At 34.4% G+C, this 22,351-nt stretch overlaps 1 protein-coding gene across 1 annotated transcript in view; it reads left to right on the top strand.

The window, feature by feature from the left end:
- Positions 1–11,659, top strand: part of col25a1 (collagen type XXV alpha 1 chain) — a 104,287-nt gene extending 92,628 nt beyond the window's left edge. Inside the window, exons 25-31 of the mRNA XM_088920780.1 lie at positions 1,756–1,791; positions 3,041–3,094; positions 3,739–3,792; positions 3,943–3,969; positions 4,341–4,394; positions 10,140–10,217; positions 11,564–11,659. Coding sequence (XP_088776906.1) covers positions 1,756–1,791; positions 3,041–3,094; positions 3,739–3,792; positions 3,943–3,969; positions 4,341–4,394; positions 10,140–10,217; positions 11,564–11,659 — 399 coding nt within the window. The remainder of the gene's footprint in view (positions 1–1,755; positions 1,792–3,040; positions 3,095–3,738; positions 3,793–3,942; positions 3,970–4,340; positions 4,395–10,139; positions 10,218–11,563) is intronic.
- Positions 11,660–22,351: the final 10,692 nt, after the last annotated feature.

Here is a 22,351-nt window from a genome sequence, read left to right as displayed (position 1 = left end):
ATTTATTAGCTCTTCCAGAGAATGCAGGCTAAGCTCTGTGCTCCAGATGTTGCCAGTTTGGCCTCAGGCCAAGTTATAATTATCTGCCTGTGGTCCTGAGCAGGGCTGAATGAAGTGCAGCTAGTCAGGGTTTGCTCTTCTTGCTGCACTACAGCGAATTTTGGAACTGCCAGGTTCCTACGAGCCAGCAGTGACATTGATAAAAGATGTTGCTCTCTCCAGTCAGTATTGGGTTCCTCATAATGCACTGTAGAGACAACAATGTGTCAAATGATACACAACCCTGACAAGAGTCAGAATCTTGTGTGTGTGAGTGCACGGGTCCTCATTATCTCCCTACTGTACAGGGTTTGTAACAGAGAGTTCATCTGGTTTAGAATTGGACATTATCAACTAAGAACGAATAATGTAACTGCAAATTTTAGATTAAATTTAAAAAGCTTCATGTCAAACCTATAAAACACTGGAATTTGCAGTGGCTTGATGAGGTAGCCTAACGTTTTCCCCTGCTTTAATTACCTGTTTAGCACACAAGCCTACCTCTGCTACTCTTACATTTAGGGTGAACCAGGGTTGAATGGTCTTAAGGGAATGAGAGGGGAGCCAGGGCACAAGGGTGACAGAGGACCCCTTGGTCTCCCTGTAAGTACGGCACATCTCTTCAGATCTGTCTAATTTTCTCTACCACACAACTCTGGTTTACTCAGCCACACCCATGTGTATTTAGTAGAGCTAAAACCTCATGCAATAACACATCCTAAACATCATTACGTGTCATTTGTGTTCTGTCACTCTTTGCTGTTTGTTTTTGTTATATATTTGTCTATATTAGTTCTATAGTGGCAAACCCCAAAATGCAGATGACCAGAAAGATGGTGCTCATTCTCATAATGATGGTCTTAAATCCTGAAGGGAACCTTTTCACAGAGCAATCTTTACTGCACTCAGAAAAATACTAAAGTAAAACAGAAATAGAGAAAATGTGCTTTTTATGTACCGCATTACCGGTAGTTTTAGAAATTTTAGAAGTTCAAAAGAGCATTAAATATTCTCGATGATAACATTTTATTCAAATGAGTATTTACAGAATTATACTGTGTGTATCCTGTAGTTTAAGTATTTTTTAAAATATTGACTTAGTTTTGGGACATCAATAAAATAACTGAAGAAGCAAACTATAGTGTAGGTCCTTTGAAGGAGCTTTAATATCTTTTAAGCTCACATTTTTCCACCTTAGGTTTTAAAAGAGGAAATAATACAAAGGGAGTCAAGGATGTAAAACCTCTTTTACAACTAGTCTGCCAAAAATGTATTTACTTATATCAATCAATATATTTAGTTAGGGTTAATGTTAAGTCTTCTGTTAGATTTATCTTTAGTGGTTTAAATGCTTAACAAATTCAAACTCTTTCATATTTGGCATTGTGAGCTAGTCTTGCAGGTGAAATCTGAAAAACATCTACTTTATAAGTCTATATTCACATAGAGATATAAACAGGGATATAAAAAGAAACATATCCCAAACTAATTTTCTCTTTTCACAAAATAGTCATAAACAATATTTTGCTTAACATTGTTTTATATGTATGTCTGTATTTGTAACAGTGTGTTAACTGTAAGCTTCACAGTTATGTTTGTAAGCTACTGAATACCTCTATTTTTGTTATAACTGCATCAACGTATGTGTCCATTTCATTGTTTTCCATCATGTACTAAACCCTTGTTCATGTCACTCATACCCTCATAATTATACAGGGAGCATCTGGCTTAGATGGAAAGCCAGGACTCAGGGTGAGTGTCTCGTGTCCCAGCTTTCTGCTACCAACCAGTCTGCCTCCCATATGCTTTCATTTAAGACTAACAATAACAGAGATAACTTTCTATACTGTATTTACACACAGATATAAACTATGTATAATATTTAGAATGATCACAATGCTGCATAACCTCATTTTATGCCTTTATTGTCTTCATTATTTGCCAAATCTATTGTTATTCCAAAAGAAACCAAACTACTTTTTCTCTTTCATTTGCTTATGTTATTACTATGTAATTAACATAATTTTAACACTCATTGATTAATAGTGCTCTTCTAAATCTACATATTGTGTTGTATTAAAACTCATGATTACTTTTACCAGCAACTTAAACAATTTATAGCTCTTAGTAGATTTTTATAGCTGATATGTACTACATTACAATTGTGTTTGTATCCACATCTAAATTGTCTTGTGTACAAATTACCTCTAAGCTTGAAGAAATGATGAAAAAAAAGAAATATCTTTATCTGTCTTAAATCTGCCAAGGCCACCTATACTTTACAAAAAATGTCATGATTTTTAAATTTCAAATTTAAACTTGCTCCTTTATTCTGTATCTGGGTTACAAAGTCTTACCTGAATTGCAAGATAATAATAAATGGTCATTTAAGAGCAATGAAAAGTTATTGATTTGTAACCTCACGAAATGAACAAAACATCAATCACTTAAAAAATGAAGACTGTAGCTCAACTTAATCAGTCTGCTGAAACAACAAAACAAATCATTTTAATAATTGTTGTTCTGGAATATATATTTTTGTGACTGCATTCAAGGTCACAGTGCAGCATGTGTTTTGGAACATATACAGGATCATTCTTCAGTACTTTCTATTCCAGTGCTCTTCCTATTCCTGAATTCAAGTGTACATTAAACTAAAAAGGATACAAATGCTGTTTTATTAGATAAAAATGTTACTTATGAGAGGGATGTTGGCTCAAGGTGGAAAAAGATTTGTGAAGCTGTTAAAGTAACCCCAAAAGCAAGGGGGGATTTAATTATATATACTATAAGTAATAACTTTGTTGTTGTCACCTAAAATTGGAACAGTAGCTTTGAGGAATTCAGGTTAATTATTTCATTATTTTAGACATTACTTTACCATTGTTCATCTAATGTTTGTCTGTGGCTGGAAATTTAAGATCTTCCTCTTATTTATGAAGAATATGTACATTTGTTTCTGATGCCCTGCCTCATTACCTGCCATGTGTTTTCTCTGCAGGGAATGGATGGTCCAGTGGGTCCTACCGGTCCAGCAGGTCCCAAAGGTGACAGGGTAAGTCCAGCAAGATTTTTACAACATAAAAATACATACAACATAAAGAGGTGGGTTTTTTTCAGAATGTCCTCACAGCTGTAGATCATACAGGGCTGTTTGCTTGAAGAGATGAATACATATCCTACATTAGGATTTTCAAGACACATGGTTTGTTTCCTGAAGCATATTGTGACATCTTGACAAAGCACAGCCAGGTACTGTACATCAAAGCACAACTAAAAGTGAAATGACCTGCAGGCTGAGGTAGTGGTTAGGGATCTGAATAATTGGAACATTGTGGTATTCAGATCCAGGGTAGGACACTGATGTTGTTTCCTTGAGCGAGGTGTTTAATTTTAATTGCTCCAGTAACATGTTAAGGTGTATAAAAGACTGCATATGTAAATCACACAGCTAAAAGTGTTAGCCAAAAAAAATCAAGAAATATGTTTCTTACTGTACCTTTTGCTTTTGATGTTTTTTTTTAGCCAGCACGGCTGTAAGGTATAATGTTAGATTTTCAAAATGCATCACTTTTTATTTTCAACTTGCAGCTTTTTATACTACCCTCCTTGGTCAGCTGGTTAGCTTAGAAAATTAAATCTGACCTTGAGTTGACGAATCAGAAAGTCCATAGGTAACAGATATGATTGTCTTGTAAGGGTGAAAGAGGACCACCTGGTGAACCTGGACCAAGAGGACCTTATGGATTACCGGTGAGAATCAGATTCAGATATTTCCTGAAACACACAACTTATATACATTAAGCTTCAAAAATATTTGTAATATTTATATTATTCTAAGAGCTTTTGTTAGCTGAAGAATATCCTGTTTCATGTTTAATGGCATTTTTCTTTTATTGTCAGGGCACAGCAGGAGCACCTGGATTAGATGTAAGTACAAGGAGGCAGGAAAGAACATTGTTATTTAAAATAAAGCCTTTGAAGTTATTTCCTAATATTGTAAGCATATTACACAGTGCTATTCTTACTGTGGATGTCTTAATTTTTCTCTTTATTATTTTACACAGAGTATTTATGACATCATTTAAACCATTTAAATCATTTAAACATTTCTAAGATATCAGAAGTCAACTCCACAATTTAGTGTGATTATTTAGACTGTATTCATATCTCCATATTTGGGTTGCTATTCGTTTTTAGTATATCTGAAATCCGGCATATTCTAGAGTTAGTCATCTGAGGTTTTTTGTTCACACTAAGGACTGAAGGTGATTGTAACAAGACCAAGCTATATTTTGCAGGGGTTACCAGGCTTAAAGGGAGAGAAAGGAGATCTTGGTGACAGAGGAGAAAAGGTGATACATATTGTATTTCTGGGAAGGTTCAGTAAGGGAGCAGTTGACTCTGTAACACATTAACACCCACTGTCTGTTGTCAATGGACAAAATAGGTATTTTTTAAAAGTTCACTCTTCTTGACTGTCTAGTTATAAACAAATATATTCATAATGAAAATTACTGAAAGATTGATGATATTTTAACATGAAGTATTAGAAAAGGATTTTGTATGATCTATGAAGATGATCTTAAGAATTGAAAAGTTTCCACACTTTGCTACTCTGAATTAACTATCAGAAAATTAGAAGATTCTCCATTGCTTAAGTATCCAACTCCTTAGTTACAGCAACCACAAAACAGCTCAAGTGAATAATAATTTGAAAGGTCACAAATTTAGTGTTATCAAGATGGTTTAACTTGACTTCAGAGTAAATACATCTGTATCTTGATGTTTCCTCAGTTACTGTAGATACTGTATTGAATTTCAAGCCACAACTCACATACAGATAAACAAATCAACTATGAATTCCCAGGAGTTTTCAAAACAGATCAATAAAGTGGTAGAAAAGGACAGATCATAAATGGTTACTTACCCCTTGGAGTAAAATTGAATTGATCATTTGGAAGTGTCATTTGCATCATGCCAAAAAGACACTACCCTGGTCAAGCTACCCTTCTAAACTGAGCTGCTGACCAAGTCTAAGGATACCACTATAAAACCAACAGTGACTTTGAAAGATTACAATTTCTGTGTCTGAGAAAGGAATCACTATTACTACATTCACAAAATATCCCAGTCCTGACACAAAGCTGTCCTGTATAGATGGACTCCAGTTAAATATCATACTGTATAAGAAATATTGCAGATAACAAAATACTAATTGAAAGTTTCAAATTTCAAATTCAAATTGTTAGGTGTAAGATAAGCTCAACACAGCATATCATCTAGTCAGCAAAATTCCAACAGTCAAGCATTGTCATGGCAGCATCATTTTAATAGGATGCTTTTCATCATGCAGGGACTGGAAAGCTTGTTAAGACTGAGGAAAAAGTAGATGGTACAAAGTATAGGCAAATCCTAGCGGAAAACCTAATTGAATCACCCAAGTATTTAAGGCAGGTTCAAATGGTCACATTTCAGCAGGACAGTGACACATGGTCATAGTCACACTGAAGGGATCTAATAAAAAGAGACTGAATGTCTTGATGAGACCAATCAAAGCCCTGACTTGAATGCAATAGAATATACATTGTGAGGCTTAATGATTTTTTTTAAAAAAATTATCCAAATTGTAGCTTTTTAGCCCAGAATAATAGAGATTATTACACCATCCCACTGTGCTGGTAGGGACTGGCAGCATTAGTAGCTAGCAAATTTGCTTCCACCATGCACTGACTAAGTGTACTAAGGAGGTAAATGCTTATGCAAACAGTAAATTTCACTTCGTATGACATCCATCATATATAACTCTTCAATTCATCATTACATTTTAAAAAAAGTCTATTTAAAAAAAAAACAATATATACATTAATTGTAATTAATCAAAATGTGATACTAATGGCAGGTACTGAATACTTCTTAAGACACTGTAAATTATAAGTCATGAAATTTGCCAAACAGCTAGAAGTACAGTATTTCTAAGAAAATAAAAGATGACCATAAAGAATTATATTTTTTGTGCTTACTACTCATGGGATGAAAGTTCTGGTTTCCTCAAGAATACCTTTCTAAATGTATTTACCAAACTACACTTTGAGGAGTTTTTCAGTCTGGCAAAAGGATGCCCAAAACCTAGTCCTCAAAAAGTGGAATTCTTTTTATGTTTCAAGAATGCATGAATCAGATCCCATATCAGGTGTTGGAATATACTCATGCAATAAATCCTTAAGGCAACCTGGAATTAAATTCTTCAGGGCCTTATACAGTATGTAACCAAGAGAACTTAATACAGTTGTCTAATATTAATGAAAAAAGTCATGTATCTATATTTCAGCATCAGATAGACAAAGCAAGAAACATAACCGGGCAATGTTACACAGGTGGAAAGATGATACCCTTGAGACGTTTCTAACATGAGCTTCAAATGACAGCACAGGCTCAAAAATAACACCAGGGTTTCTAACCTTGGATTAATGGGTCTCCAATACTAGATTTTGAGCACCCTGAGTAGTCTGACAGAGAAGCTATTTTGATATCAAGGTAAGCTGAGAGAATAGTAGTCCATTGACAACAGTCAGTTAATAGTTACTTACCACTGCTTCTGGTTTTATTTTATTTTAATGCATGTACATTCTGATATGTCATTGCCTAGATTGAACTGTCTAAACCAACTGATAAAATCTTAATTTTCCTTAAATGGTGTGCTCAATCAAAAGAATACAGCATCTATTTATATATACTTTATAGCTGTGCTTTTTTATTTTGTCAGTTTTGAATGTAGGTAGAACAGTTTAATTTTTCATATTTTCTATATCACATTGAAAGATTTCTGCTATTAACCCACAATTCTTTATATAAAATGATGCTGTATTTTTAAAGCCATTTCCATATAGCAGGGTTCTGCAGCCCTGGTCCTGGAAAGCTACAAATTTTATTAAATGTTGAGATGTGTGACAGTAGAGTTTGTCACTGAACAATTTGGCATTTACCTTGGTCAAATCTAAAATATAGTATTGTTGTATCAGATTAGGGTAATACCCAACTTCATTATACTTTTCCAGGAATGGACTTGGCTACCTGTATTAGTGTCAAAAACAGTATTGTTTTCACTGAAATTGTGTCCCTTTTTTGCAGTTAATCTTACATTCATCAACATATATATTCATGTATGTACAGGTATTCCCATATTATTTCATTAAGGCACTTTTGACATTTCTGAAGCTTAGATTTGAATCAAGTATAAATATGCAAATTTTCTCATCTATTAATTATCCACACTGTCAGTTTCTTTGTATCACTTCTGTTTTGTTTGAACGTGCCATACAGCATGGCCTAAATAGTTGAACTGTATTTCAACTGATTGAAAAAAAATTCAGTATGTACTCTATGTACTCTCCTGTACTCTAATGTTAAGTTCATGACAATAGAGTGGCAACAGGGCAAGTGCTGTGGTTTGTATGACAAGAAAGGGATGCAAGTTCATGTGTGTTTTGTAACCTGGAGGCACTTTCCCTGCTACTCCTTCTCTCACCTCCTGCCCTCTGAGACCTTTGTACACTGGCTTTTTCCCCATCTCCTCCCCTGTCTTCCCTCAAGAGGAACTTCCTGACAACTGGAACACCCTTGGTTTTCCTTCTGGTGCCTTTCCCTATCTAACTTACCCTCCTGTCACTTATCACATCCTCCCTTGACCTAAAGAGGTAAAGCTCTCCTTTAATATCCTCCCTCATAATAATTATTGTGTATCCTAATGCTCAGATACAATGAGAACGACCATTGCAATATTGGTGCTTTCTGGTGAAATAGCTTCTCTAACAACTTTCAAAGTATTTACCTGTTGGATTGTAAACTTTTGGAGGAAATGCTTTTAAATGACTTTCCCCTTATTCTATTTCTTTGACAACAAGCAAAGTTTGAGTAGTAAATTTCAATATTTGGTCTCATAATTGCAAGCACATAATATGACACTTTACAACTTTACTTTATATAGCAAACCTTACTCATCTCAAACCTTGCACTTTACATAAAAATGTATTAATCAAAATTAATTATGAATGCAAGAAAACAGCAGATACAGAAAACAAAAAGGCTCTTCTTTTTAGACTAGACTCTGGTTTCTTATGGGATTGAGTTCCAGAGTCAAGAAATGGCACTGTGCATGCTACGAACCTAAATAACCAATTGCGTTAAAATAAGTTATCTTTAGCAAACAGGGAATTAGGAAGATGTCCCTGATTTTGGAACACTGCCAATCTGATAAGCACAGACAAGTGTGACAAAAATATTCTAGTTTAATTACTTTGAGAAAAATACACCAAGCATCTCTGTGTGTTTCACTCCCATGTGCATGAAATAAAAACTTCTGAGACAGATTCCTGACATTTAAGAGAAAGTGGGGAAAAAATTCTCCAACAGCACCATTTACCCAAACAGTGTAGTGGGAGCACATAGTCAATCCAAATCTGCTGAGCAAATGGGAGTAAACAGATAACATTTCAGCTATATACTGGGGAGACAAGCAATGCAGATCCTTGCATGTTAGCCAAATAGTTTAAAAAACAACTCGAAACCTGACAGGAAGCCAGTTCAGGAACTCCAAGTCAGGAGTGATGTGATCACTCGTCAGGATTCTGTCTGCCCCATTTTGACATTATTGTAACCTGTTAAGTATAATTTTAATGACTCTGGCAAGTTGGGCATAATAATCAATTATCAACTGAGAAGACAACAGTTTTTCAGCTGCAGAAACAGATAGCACAGGATACAGTCTGACAATGTTTCTGAGATGAAAAAACTACTGTACACTGTATATCTTTACCATGTTTTGCCCATGAGCTTCCACAGTCAATCTAGGATTGAAGATCATTTCCAGTTCTTATTTTTGTTTATTGAAAGTCAAGGATAGTGCTATCAGTTGACAAGATTACAAGGTCTACAGCACAAGCAAACTTATTTTACAAGGTTTTATGTAAAATCTACATTTTTGAGTTTGTAATTCCACCTGGAAAGGGACATGTTTTATCAAATTGTTCCACCATTTATTGGTAGGAAATATAGCAAAAATGGCATCTTCAATTGTATCAGAATGATGTAACTAGATACAGATCAGTTATGAAGACATACAGAGCCACTGATATTTTAGAATTTAGTGAGCATCACACTGTTCATCTTTAGAGTCCTTAACTTAGACATCAAAGGTCTAAATTTCAGATGCATTAATGTGGCAGAACATGTTGGGTCTGCTAATTATTTTAAACATATCCTTTTAGAATCCAACCAAAATCTACAACACATTTGCTTGTGCGTTAAAATAAATATAAAAAACCAATTATAACAATTTAAGACGCAAACCCTCCTTTTTTTAGTTCTCCTTAAAGTATTTTTTTCTTGAGCTACTGTACCTTAACTCTCAAGCACTAAATGGTTGCCCTCATTGGATCTGAAAGACAAAGTGAAAAGCTTTCCTCTGTGAAAAGAAAGTAATTTTCCTGATCAAACCATTGTGTCCACAGGGGGAAAAGGGAAAGAAAGGCAAAAAAGGGCCTAAGGGGGAGAAAGGTGAACAGGGTGCCCCTGGATTAGATGCACCTTGCCCGTTGGTATGTCTCAGCTAAGTTCTGAAAATCACCTCGATATGGCATAAGACGATCACAACTAGGAGAGAAGCACCTAGTGGCAGCACCACCATGTTATCAGTACACACAGCAATTAGCGCCTTCTTCATTCTGAACTCTTCATTTTTGAACATCACTATCACAGGGGAAAACACAATCAGGCCATTTTAGTGTGAACCTTTCCCCTGTGCTTAAAATATTCTGAATTGACAAAACACATTTAACTGTAAGAACTTAAGCATTTTTGAAAGATGTTCCTGCTACCACATCAGCTGTTTAAAACAACTTCTATAGTACCCAAATGCAAAACAGGTTCATAGACTTACCCTTGGGGCAGTCTTGCGTTGTACACTGTCTAAAGGGCTGATACATGAGTCGGTGGAAAGCTGGGCTGCTGCTCTCTTCAGTTGCTGTGCTTTCAATGGCCCTCTCTGATGGGGCTGGTGAGTTCCTCTCCTAGTAACAATTCCAGTTAATTTTTGCAAACAGGGATTCCGGGGATTTAAGGGTGAAAAGGGGGAACCAGGTCAGCCTGGCCTAGATGGGCTGGATGCCCCCTGCCAATTGGTACAGTATTCTCTTTCCTACCAAACCTGTATGCATGTTTCTTTTTACCTACCTACAATGCAAAGGTATTCAACTGAACACACCGCCTTTGCATTTCCATTGATGCATGGCTTGCGCATGGGTCAAAATTCACTTTTACCTTCCACATGACATTAAGTGTGCATGATTTCCAACTTATTTAAAACATAAAGATTTTCCACTACTTTAAACTATTGAAGATATCACAAGAAGACAGTGTTGGAAATGTTCCTTCCCCCTATACTATTAACTTGCAATGCAATGCCTGGAACTAGCTGCCAGATTCATGCTGTAACAAAAGCTTGACGTAACAAAGGAAAGGTTCAGAATGTTTTGTTTTTTTATTTGAAAATCTTTAAAATTATTTTATTAGTAGTAACTGTTTTGCATCAAGTAAAAGCCTGATATGTAGCATTTTATCTTTTCCAACTATAGGTGCACAAAATCATATACAATGCCCATCTGTCCTTAGACAAGTGAAGGTTCTTAGCACTGGCATTTGTGAATATGGCCAAAATCTGTTGCAGTTACATCATGAGTAGCATCTGAGTATAAACCAAAGGGAATGAAAATGAACCCATTCCATCCCAATTTTTTAACCTCTTTTTATGTTTTATACCCTTTAACTATTTCTAACTATTGTTACCATTATTATTATTAGATAAGGTTTTTATACTTACATCTCCGCCTTTTATATCTTACCTAATAAACTGTTTCACTTTTCAGTGGAGTGCTAGCATGGATCTTCTTCTTTACTGTTAACTGTTTCCTCTCCCTGCCTTGTCTTCTTGTACCAGTTTGGCAGTATACTGTATCATACATGTTGTTTAAAGCAAATGTTCAGGAGGAGGTCAAACCCTATTCTCGCCCACTTCAGCTTACCTAGATATAAATGTCCTGCTAATTGCTTACTTACATGTGCATTATTTTCGGTGCGTTTAGTTTTTACATTAGCTGTTTACTCACACAATATACAGACCTTATCATTCAGCTCTCTATGGCCACCCTCTTTTCCCATCCTTTCCCTCTCACTCCTCCTTTGGTCTCTACTCAGTCTGCTTTTTTTCTTCCTTTTTCCTCTTTTCACCTTATCTATCATTGTTGGACATCCTTGCCCACCCACCTAAGGCTTCAGCATTGCCATATATTTTCCTCCCCTTATTTCTTTCCTTTTCCACCTCTTGGCTCCACAGGAGCTCCTCACCCAGCCACTAAAACTTACTCTGCCTTCGATGTGGCTCAGTCCTCTTTCACAGCCCTCACCATAGTGTAGAATGTGGCAGTGGGACTTCTGCCCTCTATTCCCTGCTGTGTCCAATATGTTGCAGTATCAGCCCCTGACTCCTGATGACATTATCCCTCCAGTTCAGCCACTCACCAGGAGCCTCTTCCTGTCTCCTCCTCTATCTCTTCCACCCTGCTGACGTCCAAAGAGATCCCTATACCTTCATCCCTTCGCTTCTCATCACATCACCTCTGCTCTCTCACTGGTTGCATCAGAAATGTTTCTAAAATTATGGATACCAGTCTCTCTCTTCTGTGGCTGCTTTGCTGCACTCCTAACTCTCTCCTCAGGTCATCGCCTGCTTCAGTGAAATCATTACACAATTCTTTTCCCTGCTGCTCTACAAGAGCCCGTCCATTGATGCCTGCTTTCCCTGCCCCACTTTTCCATTCTATCCATTGCTTACTTATGAATTAATCCTTTAAGTATAGCCCTGCACATATTCTGGCTAACTGTCTTATCATCGATCTTTCTCTTCTTCATAACTTCTCTGCACCCAACCATAAAAAGTCAAATCTTTCTTTCTGCCTTTCCTCTGCACTATCAAAAGTTAAGTTTTGGTCTTATGGGAGCAGCATATTCAAACTTTTCCCTGTCTCTGGTCAATTTGGTCTTGCCTCTGCCAATCATGTTAACCCAATTAAGCTCACTGTTCAAATTGTGCCTATTCTCTGTTTTAATTATGGTTTGACTAAACTACTGAAAACAAAACTTCAGATGGAGGTCAAACCCTAATCTCAACCACTTCCACATACCAACATATACAGTAAATATGTCTCTTGCTTTCCCACTTACTGTACATCTTTCATTTTGGCAATTTTCCCTCCTCAAACATCTCTCTCTTTCAGCAGCCCCCAGGCTTAACCCCTATTTAAGGGTGGGGGGGGGGGGGGGGAGCTTGCATTGTCGTTCTTCTCAGCCAAGTGAGTTACCCCATTCAGCCTCCTATTTGAACCAAGCCTCTTCTCTGTATTAATGAATTAGGGTTTGACCTAACTTCTGAAAACAAACTTAGGGAAGAAAATGAAGGAACTCCAAAAGTTCAATTGTCTTTTTATCAATCTGGTTGTGTTAAGGCATACACTCATGTGTGTTATTCCTGTTTTAATTGGGAGATATATTGATATGCAGTATGTCTATAGTGGAGGTAATAATAATAAAAACGGTATGTAACTGAATTGATTTTCTGGAAATGTAGTGCATATAAGAAATTACAACTTTGCCTTTATGATGACTTTGCCTTTATGTTCTTTATACAGTATATACATATACACTATATGGATAATCAAAATTATTAGACCAATACCAATACAAATTAATGGACAATACTAAATAAATACAGTGTTTCCTGTATTTATTCTTCTTTTGATCAAATATTTATTGGTCAGTCCCAGTTTAGCCATTATTTTTTTCTTAACCGAGCAATGTTTTTATTTTTGTCCCATTCCCTATTGATCCATATTCTCATAGATATCTTTTTACTGTTTCCTTTGATTCAGTTCCCTTTGATACAATGGAAAGCTGGGTTCAGACTAGGAAAAACTATTAGCCTTGTACTTCTGAACAATCCATTTTCCTTCTTTATGCTTGGGCTACTTTTAAACATCACTACTCACCTGCTTATTATGATCAGCAATCCAATTTGCAAACAAATCATTTATTTTTCTGAGTAGAGAGTACTCACAGATACAAAGTGTAAATGTTTCTTTGGAATAACTTGCAAATAGATTGAAAAATGATTCAATTCTAATGTCTTAGGAAATGCATACAATTATTTTGCATAGGACAAATTTATGTATAGTTATCCTTTCATAGCAAGATTTTACAAATTGGTGTATATAAATTTGCCATTAAATGTTGAAATCACTTGGACCACAACATTTATATATGCTATCATGTTTCATTTAGCTTTGCCCATGACAGACCCTGTGATTATTTATTTACACACTGAATATTGTATTTTACAAATTAGCTTTATGAATGTGTGCATGGAAGTTCATTTATACAGTGAATGCATAAGGGAACATTTTTTTAATTTTTACTATCATAGTACTGTATATTCTAACAGAACATATTTGTTAATTTCGCACATTATTAGTACAAACAGTTCTAACGTGTATTTAGTAATGGCACACTTAGGACTGTTTGCATACATTAACACCTGCAGTAATTGTGAAATGTTGATTTGTCTAGTAAGATTTTTCTAATATACAAATCAATATGACTTTTATATCTTTTTATGAAAAATTAAAGATAAGATATTGCAGTACAATATGTTAAATAAATAGAAGATTATAATTTTCTTACTGCATGATTTACGTTTTTTATTTCTTTACTAAATTATAATAAAGAATTATCCATTTGTAATAATATTTGTTTTCAAAATGAACCTATCCTTTCTTTTGCAGCAGAAATACTTCTTTGTACTATTGCAGTCTGTGCTAAGAATTTAAACTATAAGACAACACAAAATCTGGAATAAAGCACAATTATTGATCATATTGTTGGACCTGCATTAGACTATACAGTATTTCTTTTAATGAGGTCATATTAATAATACATTTGTTGTGAAATATTCATCACAAATTCATTTAAAAAATAAATTTCTCACCAGGTTTATAACCATTAAGATCAGAACCATGCTTCTAGCACATCTCTTTTGAATAAGACTAAGCAAACTTTTTTCATTTTATTTTTTCAAACTTCAGGGACCTGATGGATTACCAATGCCTGGATGTTGGCAGAAGGTACGTCAATTAAGAAATAATTTCTGATTCAAGTAAAGTCATCAAAGTCTCTAAACCACATCACAACTGTCCATATCATTAATTCCTGTGTTCTGTGCTTAAATCAACTTATGTAGAGAGTCATAAGAAAGTAAAACTAGTTGTAGAATAGAATATGTGGTCACTGGTTAGTTGTTTTTTTTGGTCTCTGAAACACTGAGGACTAACTGCTCTCACTAATCTTTTTCAGTTTATAATGATGCTTCTGTTAGCCAGGACAAAAATATTTAGTCTGTGCTGAAAACAATAAAATTACAAAATAAAAATATTTAGATGTGACTCTAATTCAACTTTCAATTAAAGGTTTCTGTTTTACACAGAATTGCCAGTTATGCCAGTGCCTTCTGTTGTGAATAGATTATTGGAAAGAGACTGCAGAAATCATTATTTTAAAAGTATTTCTGAATGGGTTGATGTCTATGCTTTCCATTTAATACATGCAAATGGGGAAAGGATTTAACCTCCAATGTTAGCCTTTATACTGTTGATTTAGCACAGTGACACACAAACACCATCCATGTGAGTGCATTAAACATGTTAAGGATAATACATAAAATTCCATGTGGTAAAATAATCATTCAGATTAATATGTTACCTGATGGATTTTTTTTCTTTGTGTTTTTTTTTGCAGTGATGAATCTAACCCAAAGCATGAAGTTTGTACATAATGCTTCATCTTTTGTATTTATAGTTTTTTAATTGAATATATATATAAGAAAGCCCATGAAATGTTTTCATGTAGCTGCTTCTACTCATCTGCAGTAACAAAGTGTGTACTCTTAAAACAGTATTAAGACTCTGGAGACAACTCAAAGGACAACAGAGTTTGCAAAATGCAGAAGTCAAAATTCTGCAGAAGCCTGCTGTTTTGCTTGCATGGAGCAAAACCAAGGACAAGTTAGGAAAATGTGACCAAAATGGAAGAAAACAAATTACAATAATAAAAGAAATAATCATTGAAGAGACTGACCATGCTGTAATGGGAGACAATTGACTTTTTGTGTTCTTCTTTAGGTCATTATCCATTCATGCCGTAATACAAGCTTGAAAAACTAAAACTGTCATGCCAATGAAATAAAAAGCATGAATGATGTGCCAAATTAGGAATATATAAGTCTAAGTATAAATTGCTTGTGGTGTGATAGATTTATGGCTTTTTCAAACACTAACTGGCTGTTGGTTCATTGCTATTTAAAAAAAATCTATAAAGCTCTGAACAGTATTTTTTCTTTTGTCATCTTCCAAAGGGAGTCACACCATGGCTGGTGGCTTGAAAAGAATTGATCCCAAAGGAATAGAGATGGGTCATTCTTTTTTGTTCTTTATTGGGTGAGGTCTTCAGTGGTTTATGATCTACAGATCTTCACCTTACACTTGTGTGGCTCTCATGCCCTGTGCCTGCACACCTGGTTTTCAAGCTTGTTGAGGAAAACAGCATTTTGTCATTTTGGTGTGCAGAGAATGATGACCATAACTGCACTGTCTGGTCAAGTATGGACTGATTTAGACTGACAATGATTCAGACAGGAGACATCTGCACGGAGGTATTGATGGGATTCCAGTGGACTAGCAGTGTTTCAGATTCACAGGGAGAATCTTTGATGAAAGGAGAGGACCTGCAGTCCTTTTTTCCTGAGAGCGAAGATGCCTCTTCAAAGGCCTGCGGTCATTCAGGTTCTGTACCAACGAAGGGATCGGAGTCATCTCTAAGGTGATTCCAAAAGAAAGAGTTTGACTGCTCAAACTCTAAAAGGATATTAACAGAAGGATGTTTTTATTATTATATGTCATTATTCATATTAGTATTTTTGCATAATAGCCTTTGGCACTTCAAGACTTTTTTTGGTGCCTTGAGGATATTTTATTTATTCCTTTTTTTTTTAAACATTAAGAAATCACCAAGGCTTAAGCATGGGGAATGATATTGTATTATGTACAATATATCAGTATTAACCCAGCAAACACAAAACTTTTTAATAACACTTTCTTTAAAAAATTACCTTAAAAAGTCATTGAAAGGTTGCACTTGTGTTATTTTGGATAAATTGCTTTACCAATGTTTTTGCAGCCTTACTAGGAGGAATATCAGACATTCAGACATAACATTAAAACCTCATTACAAAAACACCAGACATTTATGCAATGTCCAGTATATGTATTTACAAGATGTTACATGGGTATGTTTTGTAGACATTATTAAGTTACAAAATGTGAATTCAACAGCATTGTAAACTATAACAGTATAAAGAATGTTTGGACAACATCCCCTGTAGTCTAAAGATTTGCATTGTCAGGTTACAGTACAAATTTGTAACATTTTTATTATATTTTCACAATGTTTTTTGGTTGGCTGGAAAATTGCTTGAATACAAGTTACTATATATGTTGTTTTATGCACATAACTCTGAACAATCTTTTCAAAGCTATTTGTAATCTTCAATATTATCTTCAATATGAACTCATAACACTGCTTCAACAGACTGATGCCTCTAATTAATTGAAAAGGGAATCTACAGCTATTACAAAGGGTTGATATATAAATATATATTAAAAATATGGTTTCCTTTACCTCTAAATTGTGTCACTGAACTGACTTAACTTGAAATATTCAAAGAGAGTTTAATATATGTATAGACAATTTCTGTACAATATTTACTGAGTGACTGTGATGTAGTCATGAAAATTCCAATTGCCTTTTCCTCATTTTTTCAAAATCCTTGATAGAATTTGAGAAGATATTTGGCTAGTTTTAAAAAAAAAGTCAGTCTAGGCACAATTGGGGAGAGTTCCTAATCTGACAGACCTCCTTTTCAATTTTAAAAGAGTTGCTTAATTTGTTAAGACATTTAAGTTAGACCTTACAATTCCTTTATTAAGGTTTAAAAGGTTTAAGTAACAATGGTGCTGTGCTTTCCCATACATATTGTTTGTGTTAGAATTTTTAATCTTCCTTTTTTTTATTCTTCAAAGTGTACCTCTCTTCAAAACTACTATAAACCATCTACATTTAAAATAGATGGTTGGCTAATAGCAAATGGAGCATTTTTTGCTTGAACACATTTCTGGTGGCCCAATTGATAAAACGTGTTTAACTGTTAAAATTGATTGATAAAAATTATAGTGAATAAGGGTATGCTTTGCCTAAAACAGGCATACTTACTTGACAACCACTGAATTAGTTGCCCTTTTTCTGTTCATTTTTAGTTGAATCCTAAAGTAAATCAAATGACACCATTCGATTTGGTAACTATACAGTAGGTAAGCAACAGACTTTTCTTTAGTTGCAGGAAGAAGAACACAAAAAATGAGATAAAAAAACACAGAACCCTTTGTATAATATACAGTAAATAGGGCCTGGTTTGAAAACATAATTAAATCTTAAATTACAAGTCTGTAAAGAGGATTCAGGTAATGTTTTCTTCTTGTTGAAGCCAATCACGCTCAGATGTCCTTACAGCAATGGGTCAAAGTTGATGGTGTTAATTCTACATGGATATACAGTAAGTTAGAAAAAAATATATTAAATATAAATATATTTATGAACAAGTAAAAAGTTTATTCCATGCTGAAAAGAGAAGAAAGAAAACACATACAGACAAAACTTTGTGTTTTCTTTCTTCTCTTTTCAGCATGGAATAAACCTATTACTCGTTCCTTTGCAGCCTACGCATGCTGACGCAGCTACCCACCTGAACTAAATATATTTATTATTACTTTAGCATACAGTAAGGGGGGTTTTACCAGTTACCAATTCAAGATGTTAGAGCTAGACAATTATATCTCAGAAACCAACATTCCTACTCGAGCAGAGAAAAATGTCCATGAGTTGCCTCTGCACTTCATTTAGCTCTGTAAAATGGGTTCAACAATCAGAGCACGGCCAGGTTAAATGTATCACTTGGAGTAAATAAATCAGAAGAAATGTTAGGAAATCACAGATTTCATTTTTTCACTTAGTATCATTGCTCATGCCTCAGTAAACCCACACTTAAAGAAAAAGCTTTGCTTAACCAGTAATTGTGGTGCTAATAGTAAGAGGTGTACTAAGAACGATTTTGAAAATCATTGGAGGAAAGTCGTACTGTATGCAATCCCATGTGATGCCAGTCAAGAAGCATTAACATTTTTTTCCATTTTTCAAGTTTACAATTATTTTATTTTGCATACATTGTTATTTTTTTAATTTTAAAGTAATTTATTTTCATTTTAATTGAAATTGTCAATGTATTAAGCAGGCATTCCTTGTGTGTTTTGGTATCTTTTTATTTTTTTAAGGTTTAAATGACAGCTCTCTGAAATACCACACATTACTTGAGCTTTTTCACTTTTCATGACTTTTAGTCCAGTTTGTTCTCTGGTGTTCAATTCTATGGAGATGCCACATATGGAAAGAGCTGTTGTGTATATATATATTGTATGTATCAAATTTCAGTGATGTATTTGATGGTACATGTGACTGGCTAAATCAATATATCAGAAGCTATTTTTCACATTTGTATTTGCATTGAGAATTCCTATTAAAAACTGTGTGATTAATATACATTTATTATATATTACAAATATTTCTACTTTCCATTATTTAAAAGCCTCAAGTGTGACAGCTACAAAACTCAATTCCTTAAAGAAATTGTTTTAAGAAGTAAGGTGTTTATTTTAATGTTTGTATTTTTGGAGGGCATTTTTTGGTTTGTACCACTGAAAGAAAAACACTCTATACTTCACAGGTTACATCTCAAAACATAAGCTAATTGACATATTTGCTGCATGCTTTAATTCTGAATTAGGTCTTTAACTGAAGCCTACTCTTATGTATCTGTTTCTTCTATGTTACTGTTAAAATGTACTGTATGTTTTATAAGAACAGCATGCTTTCATTGGAAAATATGCACTGTGTGCCTGGGATATTTTAACAATAAATGCAGCTTACAGCTGCACATTTAATGATAGTCTTTTGCTGTGTAAAATTATTAAATTCAAAATACTTTATATTTAAAAATGATGTGATGTATTATGAAGTAAAAACAAACTGCAAACTATAACAGCACCCAGGCATCCTTCAAAAACAATAGATGGGGATATGTGTATTGACAGTAGAATGATATAAGTTCAGATGAGTATTAATGTGGAGTTTGATTTTTTCTTAATTGGAATGTAGTTTTTCATGTGGATCATTTTCAGAGCCTACTGTTTCATTACACTGTATTTAAATGTTTTCACCATTTAACATATTTTCACCTTAAATGTTTAAGGTTTTTACATATATAACAAATTATTTTTATATCTTGCAGTAGTATTTTTGTATAACCAAGACCACCAAGGTGATCTCATTATTTTTTAGAAAAAGCCTTTTTTTTAACCAATTAGAAAATCATAGTGAAATCATAGAGATACTGAACCTTTGGAGAGTACAGTGTGACATTGAAAAATTCTTCTAAGCAAACGCTGAATTTGCAAAATATATGTCAGAAGATTGTGATTAGGCACATGAATTTTATTTACCAGTAAACAGGTACTTTTCAGACTCTGAATTACTGAAATTGATGCTTGAACTGAAAATATTCTTGATTACTATAGTCAATAATATATGACTGTATTCAAGATCTCCAGCTGGTAAGTTAGGATTTAATAGAACTGTTTTTTACATGTAGGACCTTCAGGAATCATATAAGACAGAAAAACAGAAACACAAAGCTTTTTATGTATTCACTTGTTTGTGATTTCAATGTGTGTCATTCTGTTGTTGTTTTTTTGTATTTATATTTTCATTTAGCAGAATTTTATCTTTTGCTGTCCTTTTTTACACTTTGTACTACTCGCTGGTATTCTGATCTGACACTTTATTTCGTAGTCTATATGATGTTAATGAAGCGACTGTAACATTATCCAAATTGCAAAGAGGTTATTATGCAGGAGAGTTTAATAATTTTCACTTGGAGTAGAAGCTGTATTGAAACTAAACATGTTTTCTTGTTGGATGAAATAAAAGAGACATCATAATGAGCAAAAGTGTATAAAGAAGAGAGGATAAAAGATTAAAGCAGTCTCTGAAGTCTCTTTCACTGTATATGGCAACTTTTTAACCTTTTTTTCTTTGGTTTGTATTTTCTATTTGTTTTACATTTTTATAGTTTTCAAACGCTTTAAATCATTGACAGTATCTTGGGTTTTTTTTCTTACAGTTAATAAACATTACTTCAGAAGTATTTCTTGAGATTGTATTGTTGGAGCCAAATAAATTCAGTTTTACTTCCCCTTCTTTCTCTCATACTCATCAATCTGTCTGTGGGAGCAGAGCAGTGGGGATGCTGGGGCCATGGTGGTATAGTACTTTAGAAATCTCTCGTGTTGGGCTGGGAAGTGATTGCCTTCATGTGTTGATGTTTTGGGTCAAGATGAAGCATGCATTTCGAGTTCTATTTCTATGGCTTGCTTCAGCTGGTGATGCCAGTTTCAAATGTTGACAAAAGACTTAATGCTGAAGGTCTCTCTTACGCATGTTTATACTGTATAGAGGAGCTTTAAGGCAACCTTTGAGTCCATCAGCTACCTTTATTATTGAAATGAACAAGTAAAGGTTTATTCCATGCTGAAAAAATAAGAAAAGAGACACAACATTTCGGCTGTGGAGCCTTCTTATTTATTTTCAGTAAATTAACAAAGACATTTTGAATAAAAGGGCAATTTATAGTATACATATTTTTTAAAGTAGTACAGTAGTACAATTTTTTGGTTATTGATAGAATTTAATGTTAAACATTATTTAGTGTTTTAAATTAATTGATTATAGAATGTATAGGGGAGAAATCACATTTTCAATTAAACCTTTTTAAATAACAATTCTGCGGCACAGTGGTGCAGTGGTTAGATCTGCCGTCCTTGTAGCGCTGTGACCCTGGGTTTAGTTCTGGCCTTGGGGTTTTATCTGTGTGGAGTTTGCTTGTTTTCCCCGTGTTCACGTGGATTTCCTCCAAGCACCAGTTTCCTCCCACAGTCCAAAGACATACTGTTTGTTATTTGGCTTCTCGGAAAAACTTGCACTTGTGTGCATGTCTGTGTTCCCCCATGTGTGTTCTGTCCAGGGGTTATCCTACCTTGTACCCGTTGCTTACTGGAAAAGGGTCCGACTCCCCTTCTGAACCTGTATTGGCAAAAGTGGTTAGAAAACAAATGGATGGAAATGACTATTTTAATATATATTTCTTAGTCCCTGTCTGGATTACTTGCAATTAACTTACTTTTAGAATTTTGGGGGGGCTGATGGTTTTATCCAGCACTGCTCACACTCATTTATACAGCTAGGTATTTTACTGCAGTAAAGTTGAGAGTTTAGCACCTTTCTCTGGGGCACTACAGCATTGTCCTAACCTGGAATTTGAATTCACAACCATCTACTTAAGAGTTTAAAAAACTAACAATTCCCCGATGATACCACCTACAGTTTTTAATTCAAATGATTTTAAGAAATGTATATTTTGAGATATAATTAATTGAAATAAAACATCTGGCTTTATTTGTATATTATGATTCCATATCATTCAATTCAGAGAGGTAATGGGGGATTTCATTTGTTTTTCCCTTTTCTATCGTTATAGAACGATACTCATGCGTGATAAAAAAAAAATATATATACAGTATATACAGCCTCTACAAAATATACAGTGTTGTAGTTGTTATAGAATCGGTTTTGAGTTTACCAATAGACTGAGTGCATATGCTTATGAAAAAAATAAAAGTCGCCAGTATGATGTAATTTCTTACGTACAGGGGAACGTAACAAGCCTTTGAAATATTTATATGTGAAATTGAAACGTCTTCAACGAGTGTAGTGTTCTGACTAAATTCTCAAGCTACTGTACTGTGCCAATCGACAACCTGACTTCATCACAATAATCGTTTTTCATTTCTACTGAAAAATGAAAAAAATAAAATTATGAAATGATTAAATTTTAAATGTAAAACAGTATCGCGAAATATCCAGTGTTTTGTCGAGGGGTGGGAATAGGGATTTAATTTATTCGGAATGGGTAGGAACATTCAATATATTG

This window comes from Atractosteus spatula, chromosome 1 (assembly GCF_055471065.1).
Source record: "Atractosteus spatula isolate fAtrSpa1 chromosome 1, fAtrSpa1.hap1, whole genome shotgun sequence".
NCBI classification, from domain to species: Eukaryota; Metazoa; Chordata; class Actinopteri; order Semionotiformes; family Lepisosteidae; genus Atractosteus; species Atractosteus spatula.
This window is presented reverse-complemented; position numbering and strand designations above follow the sequence as displayed.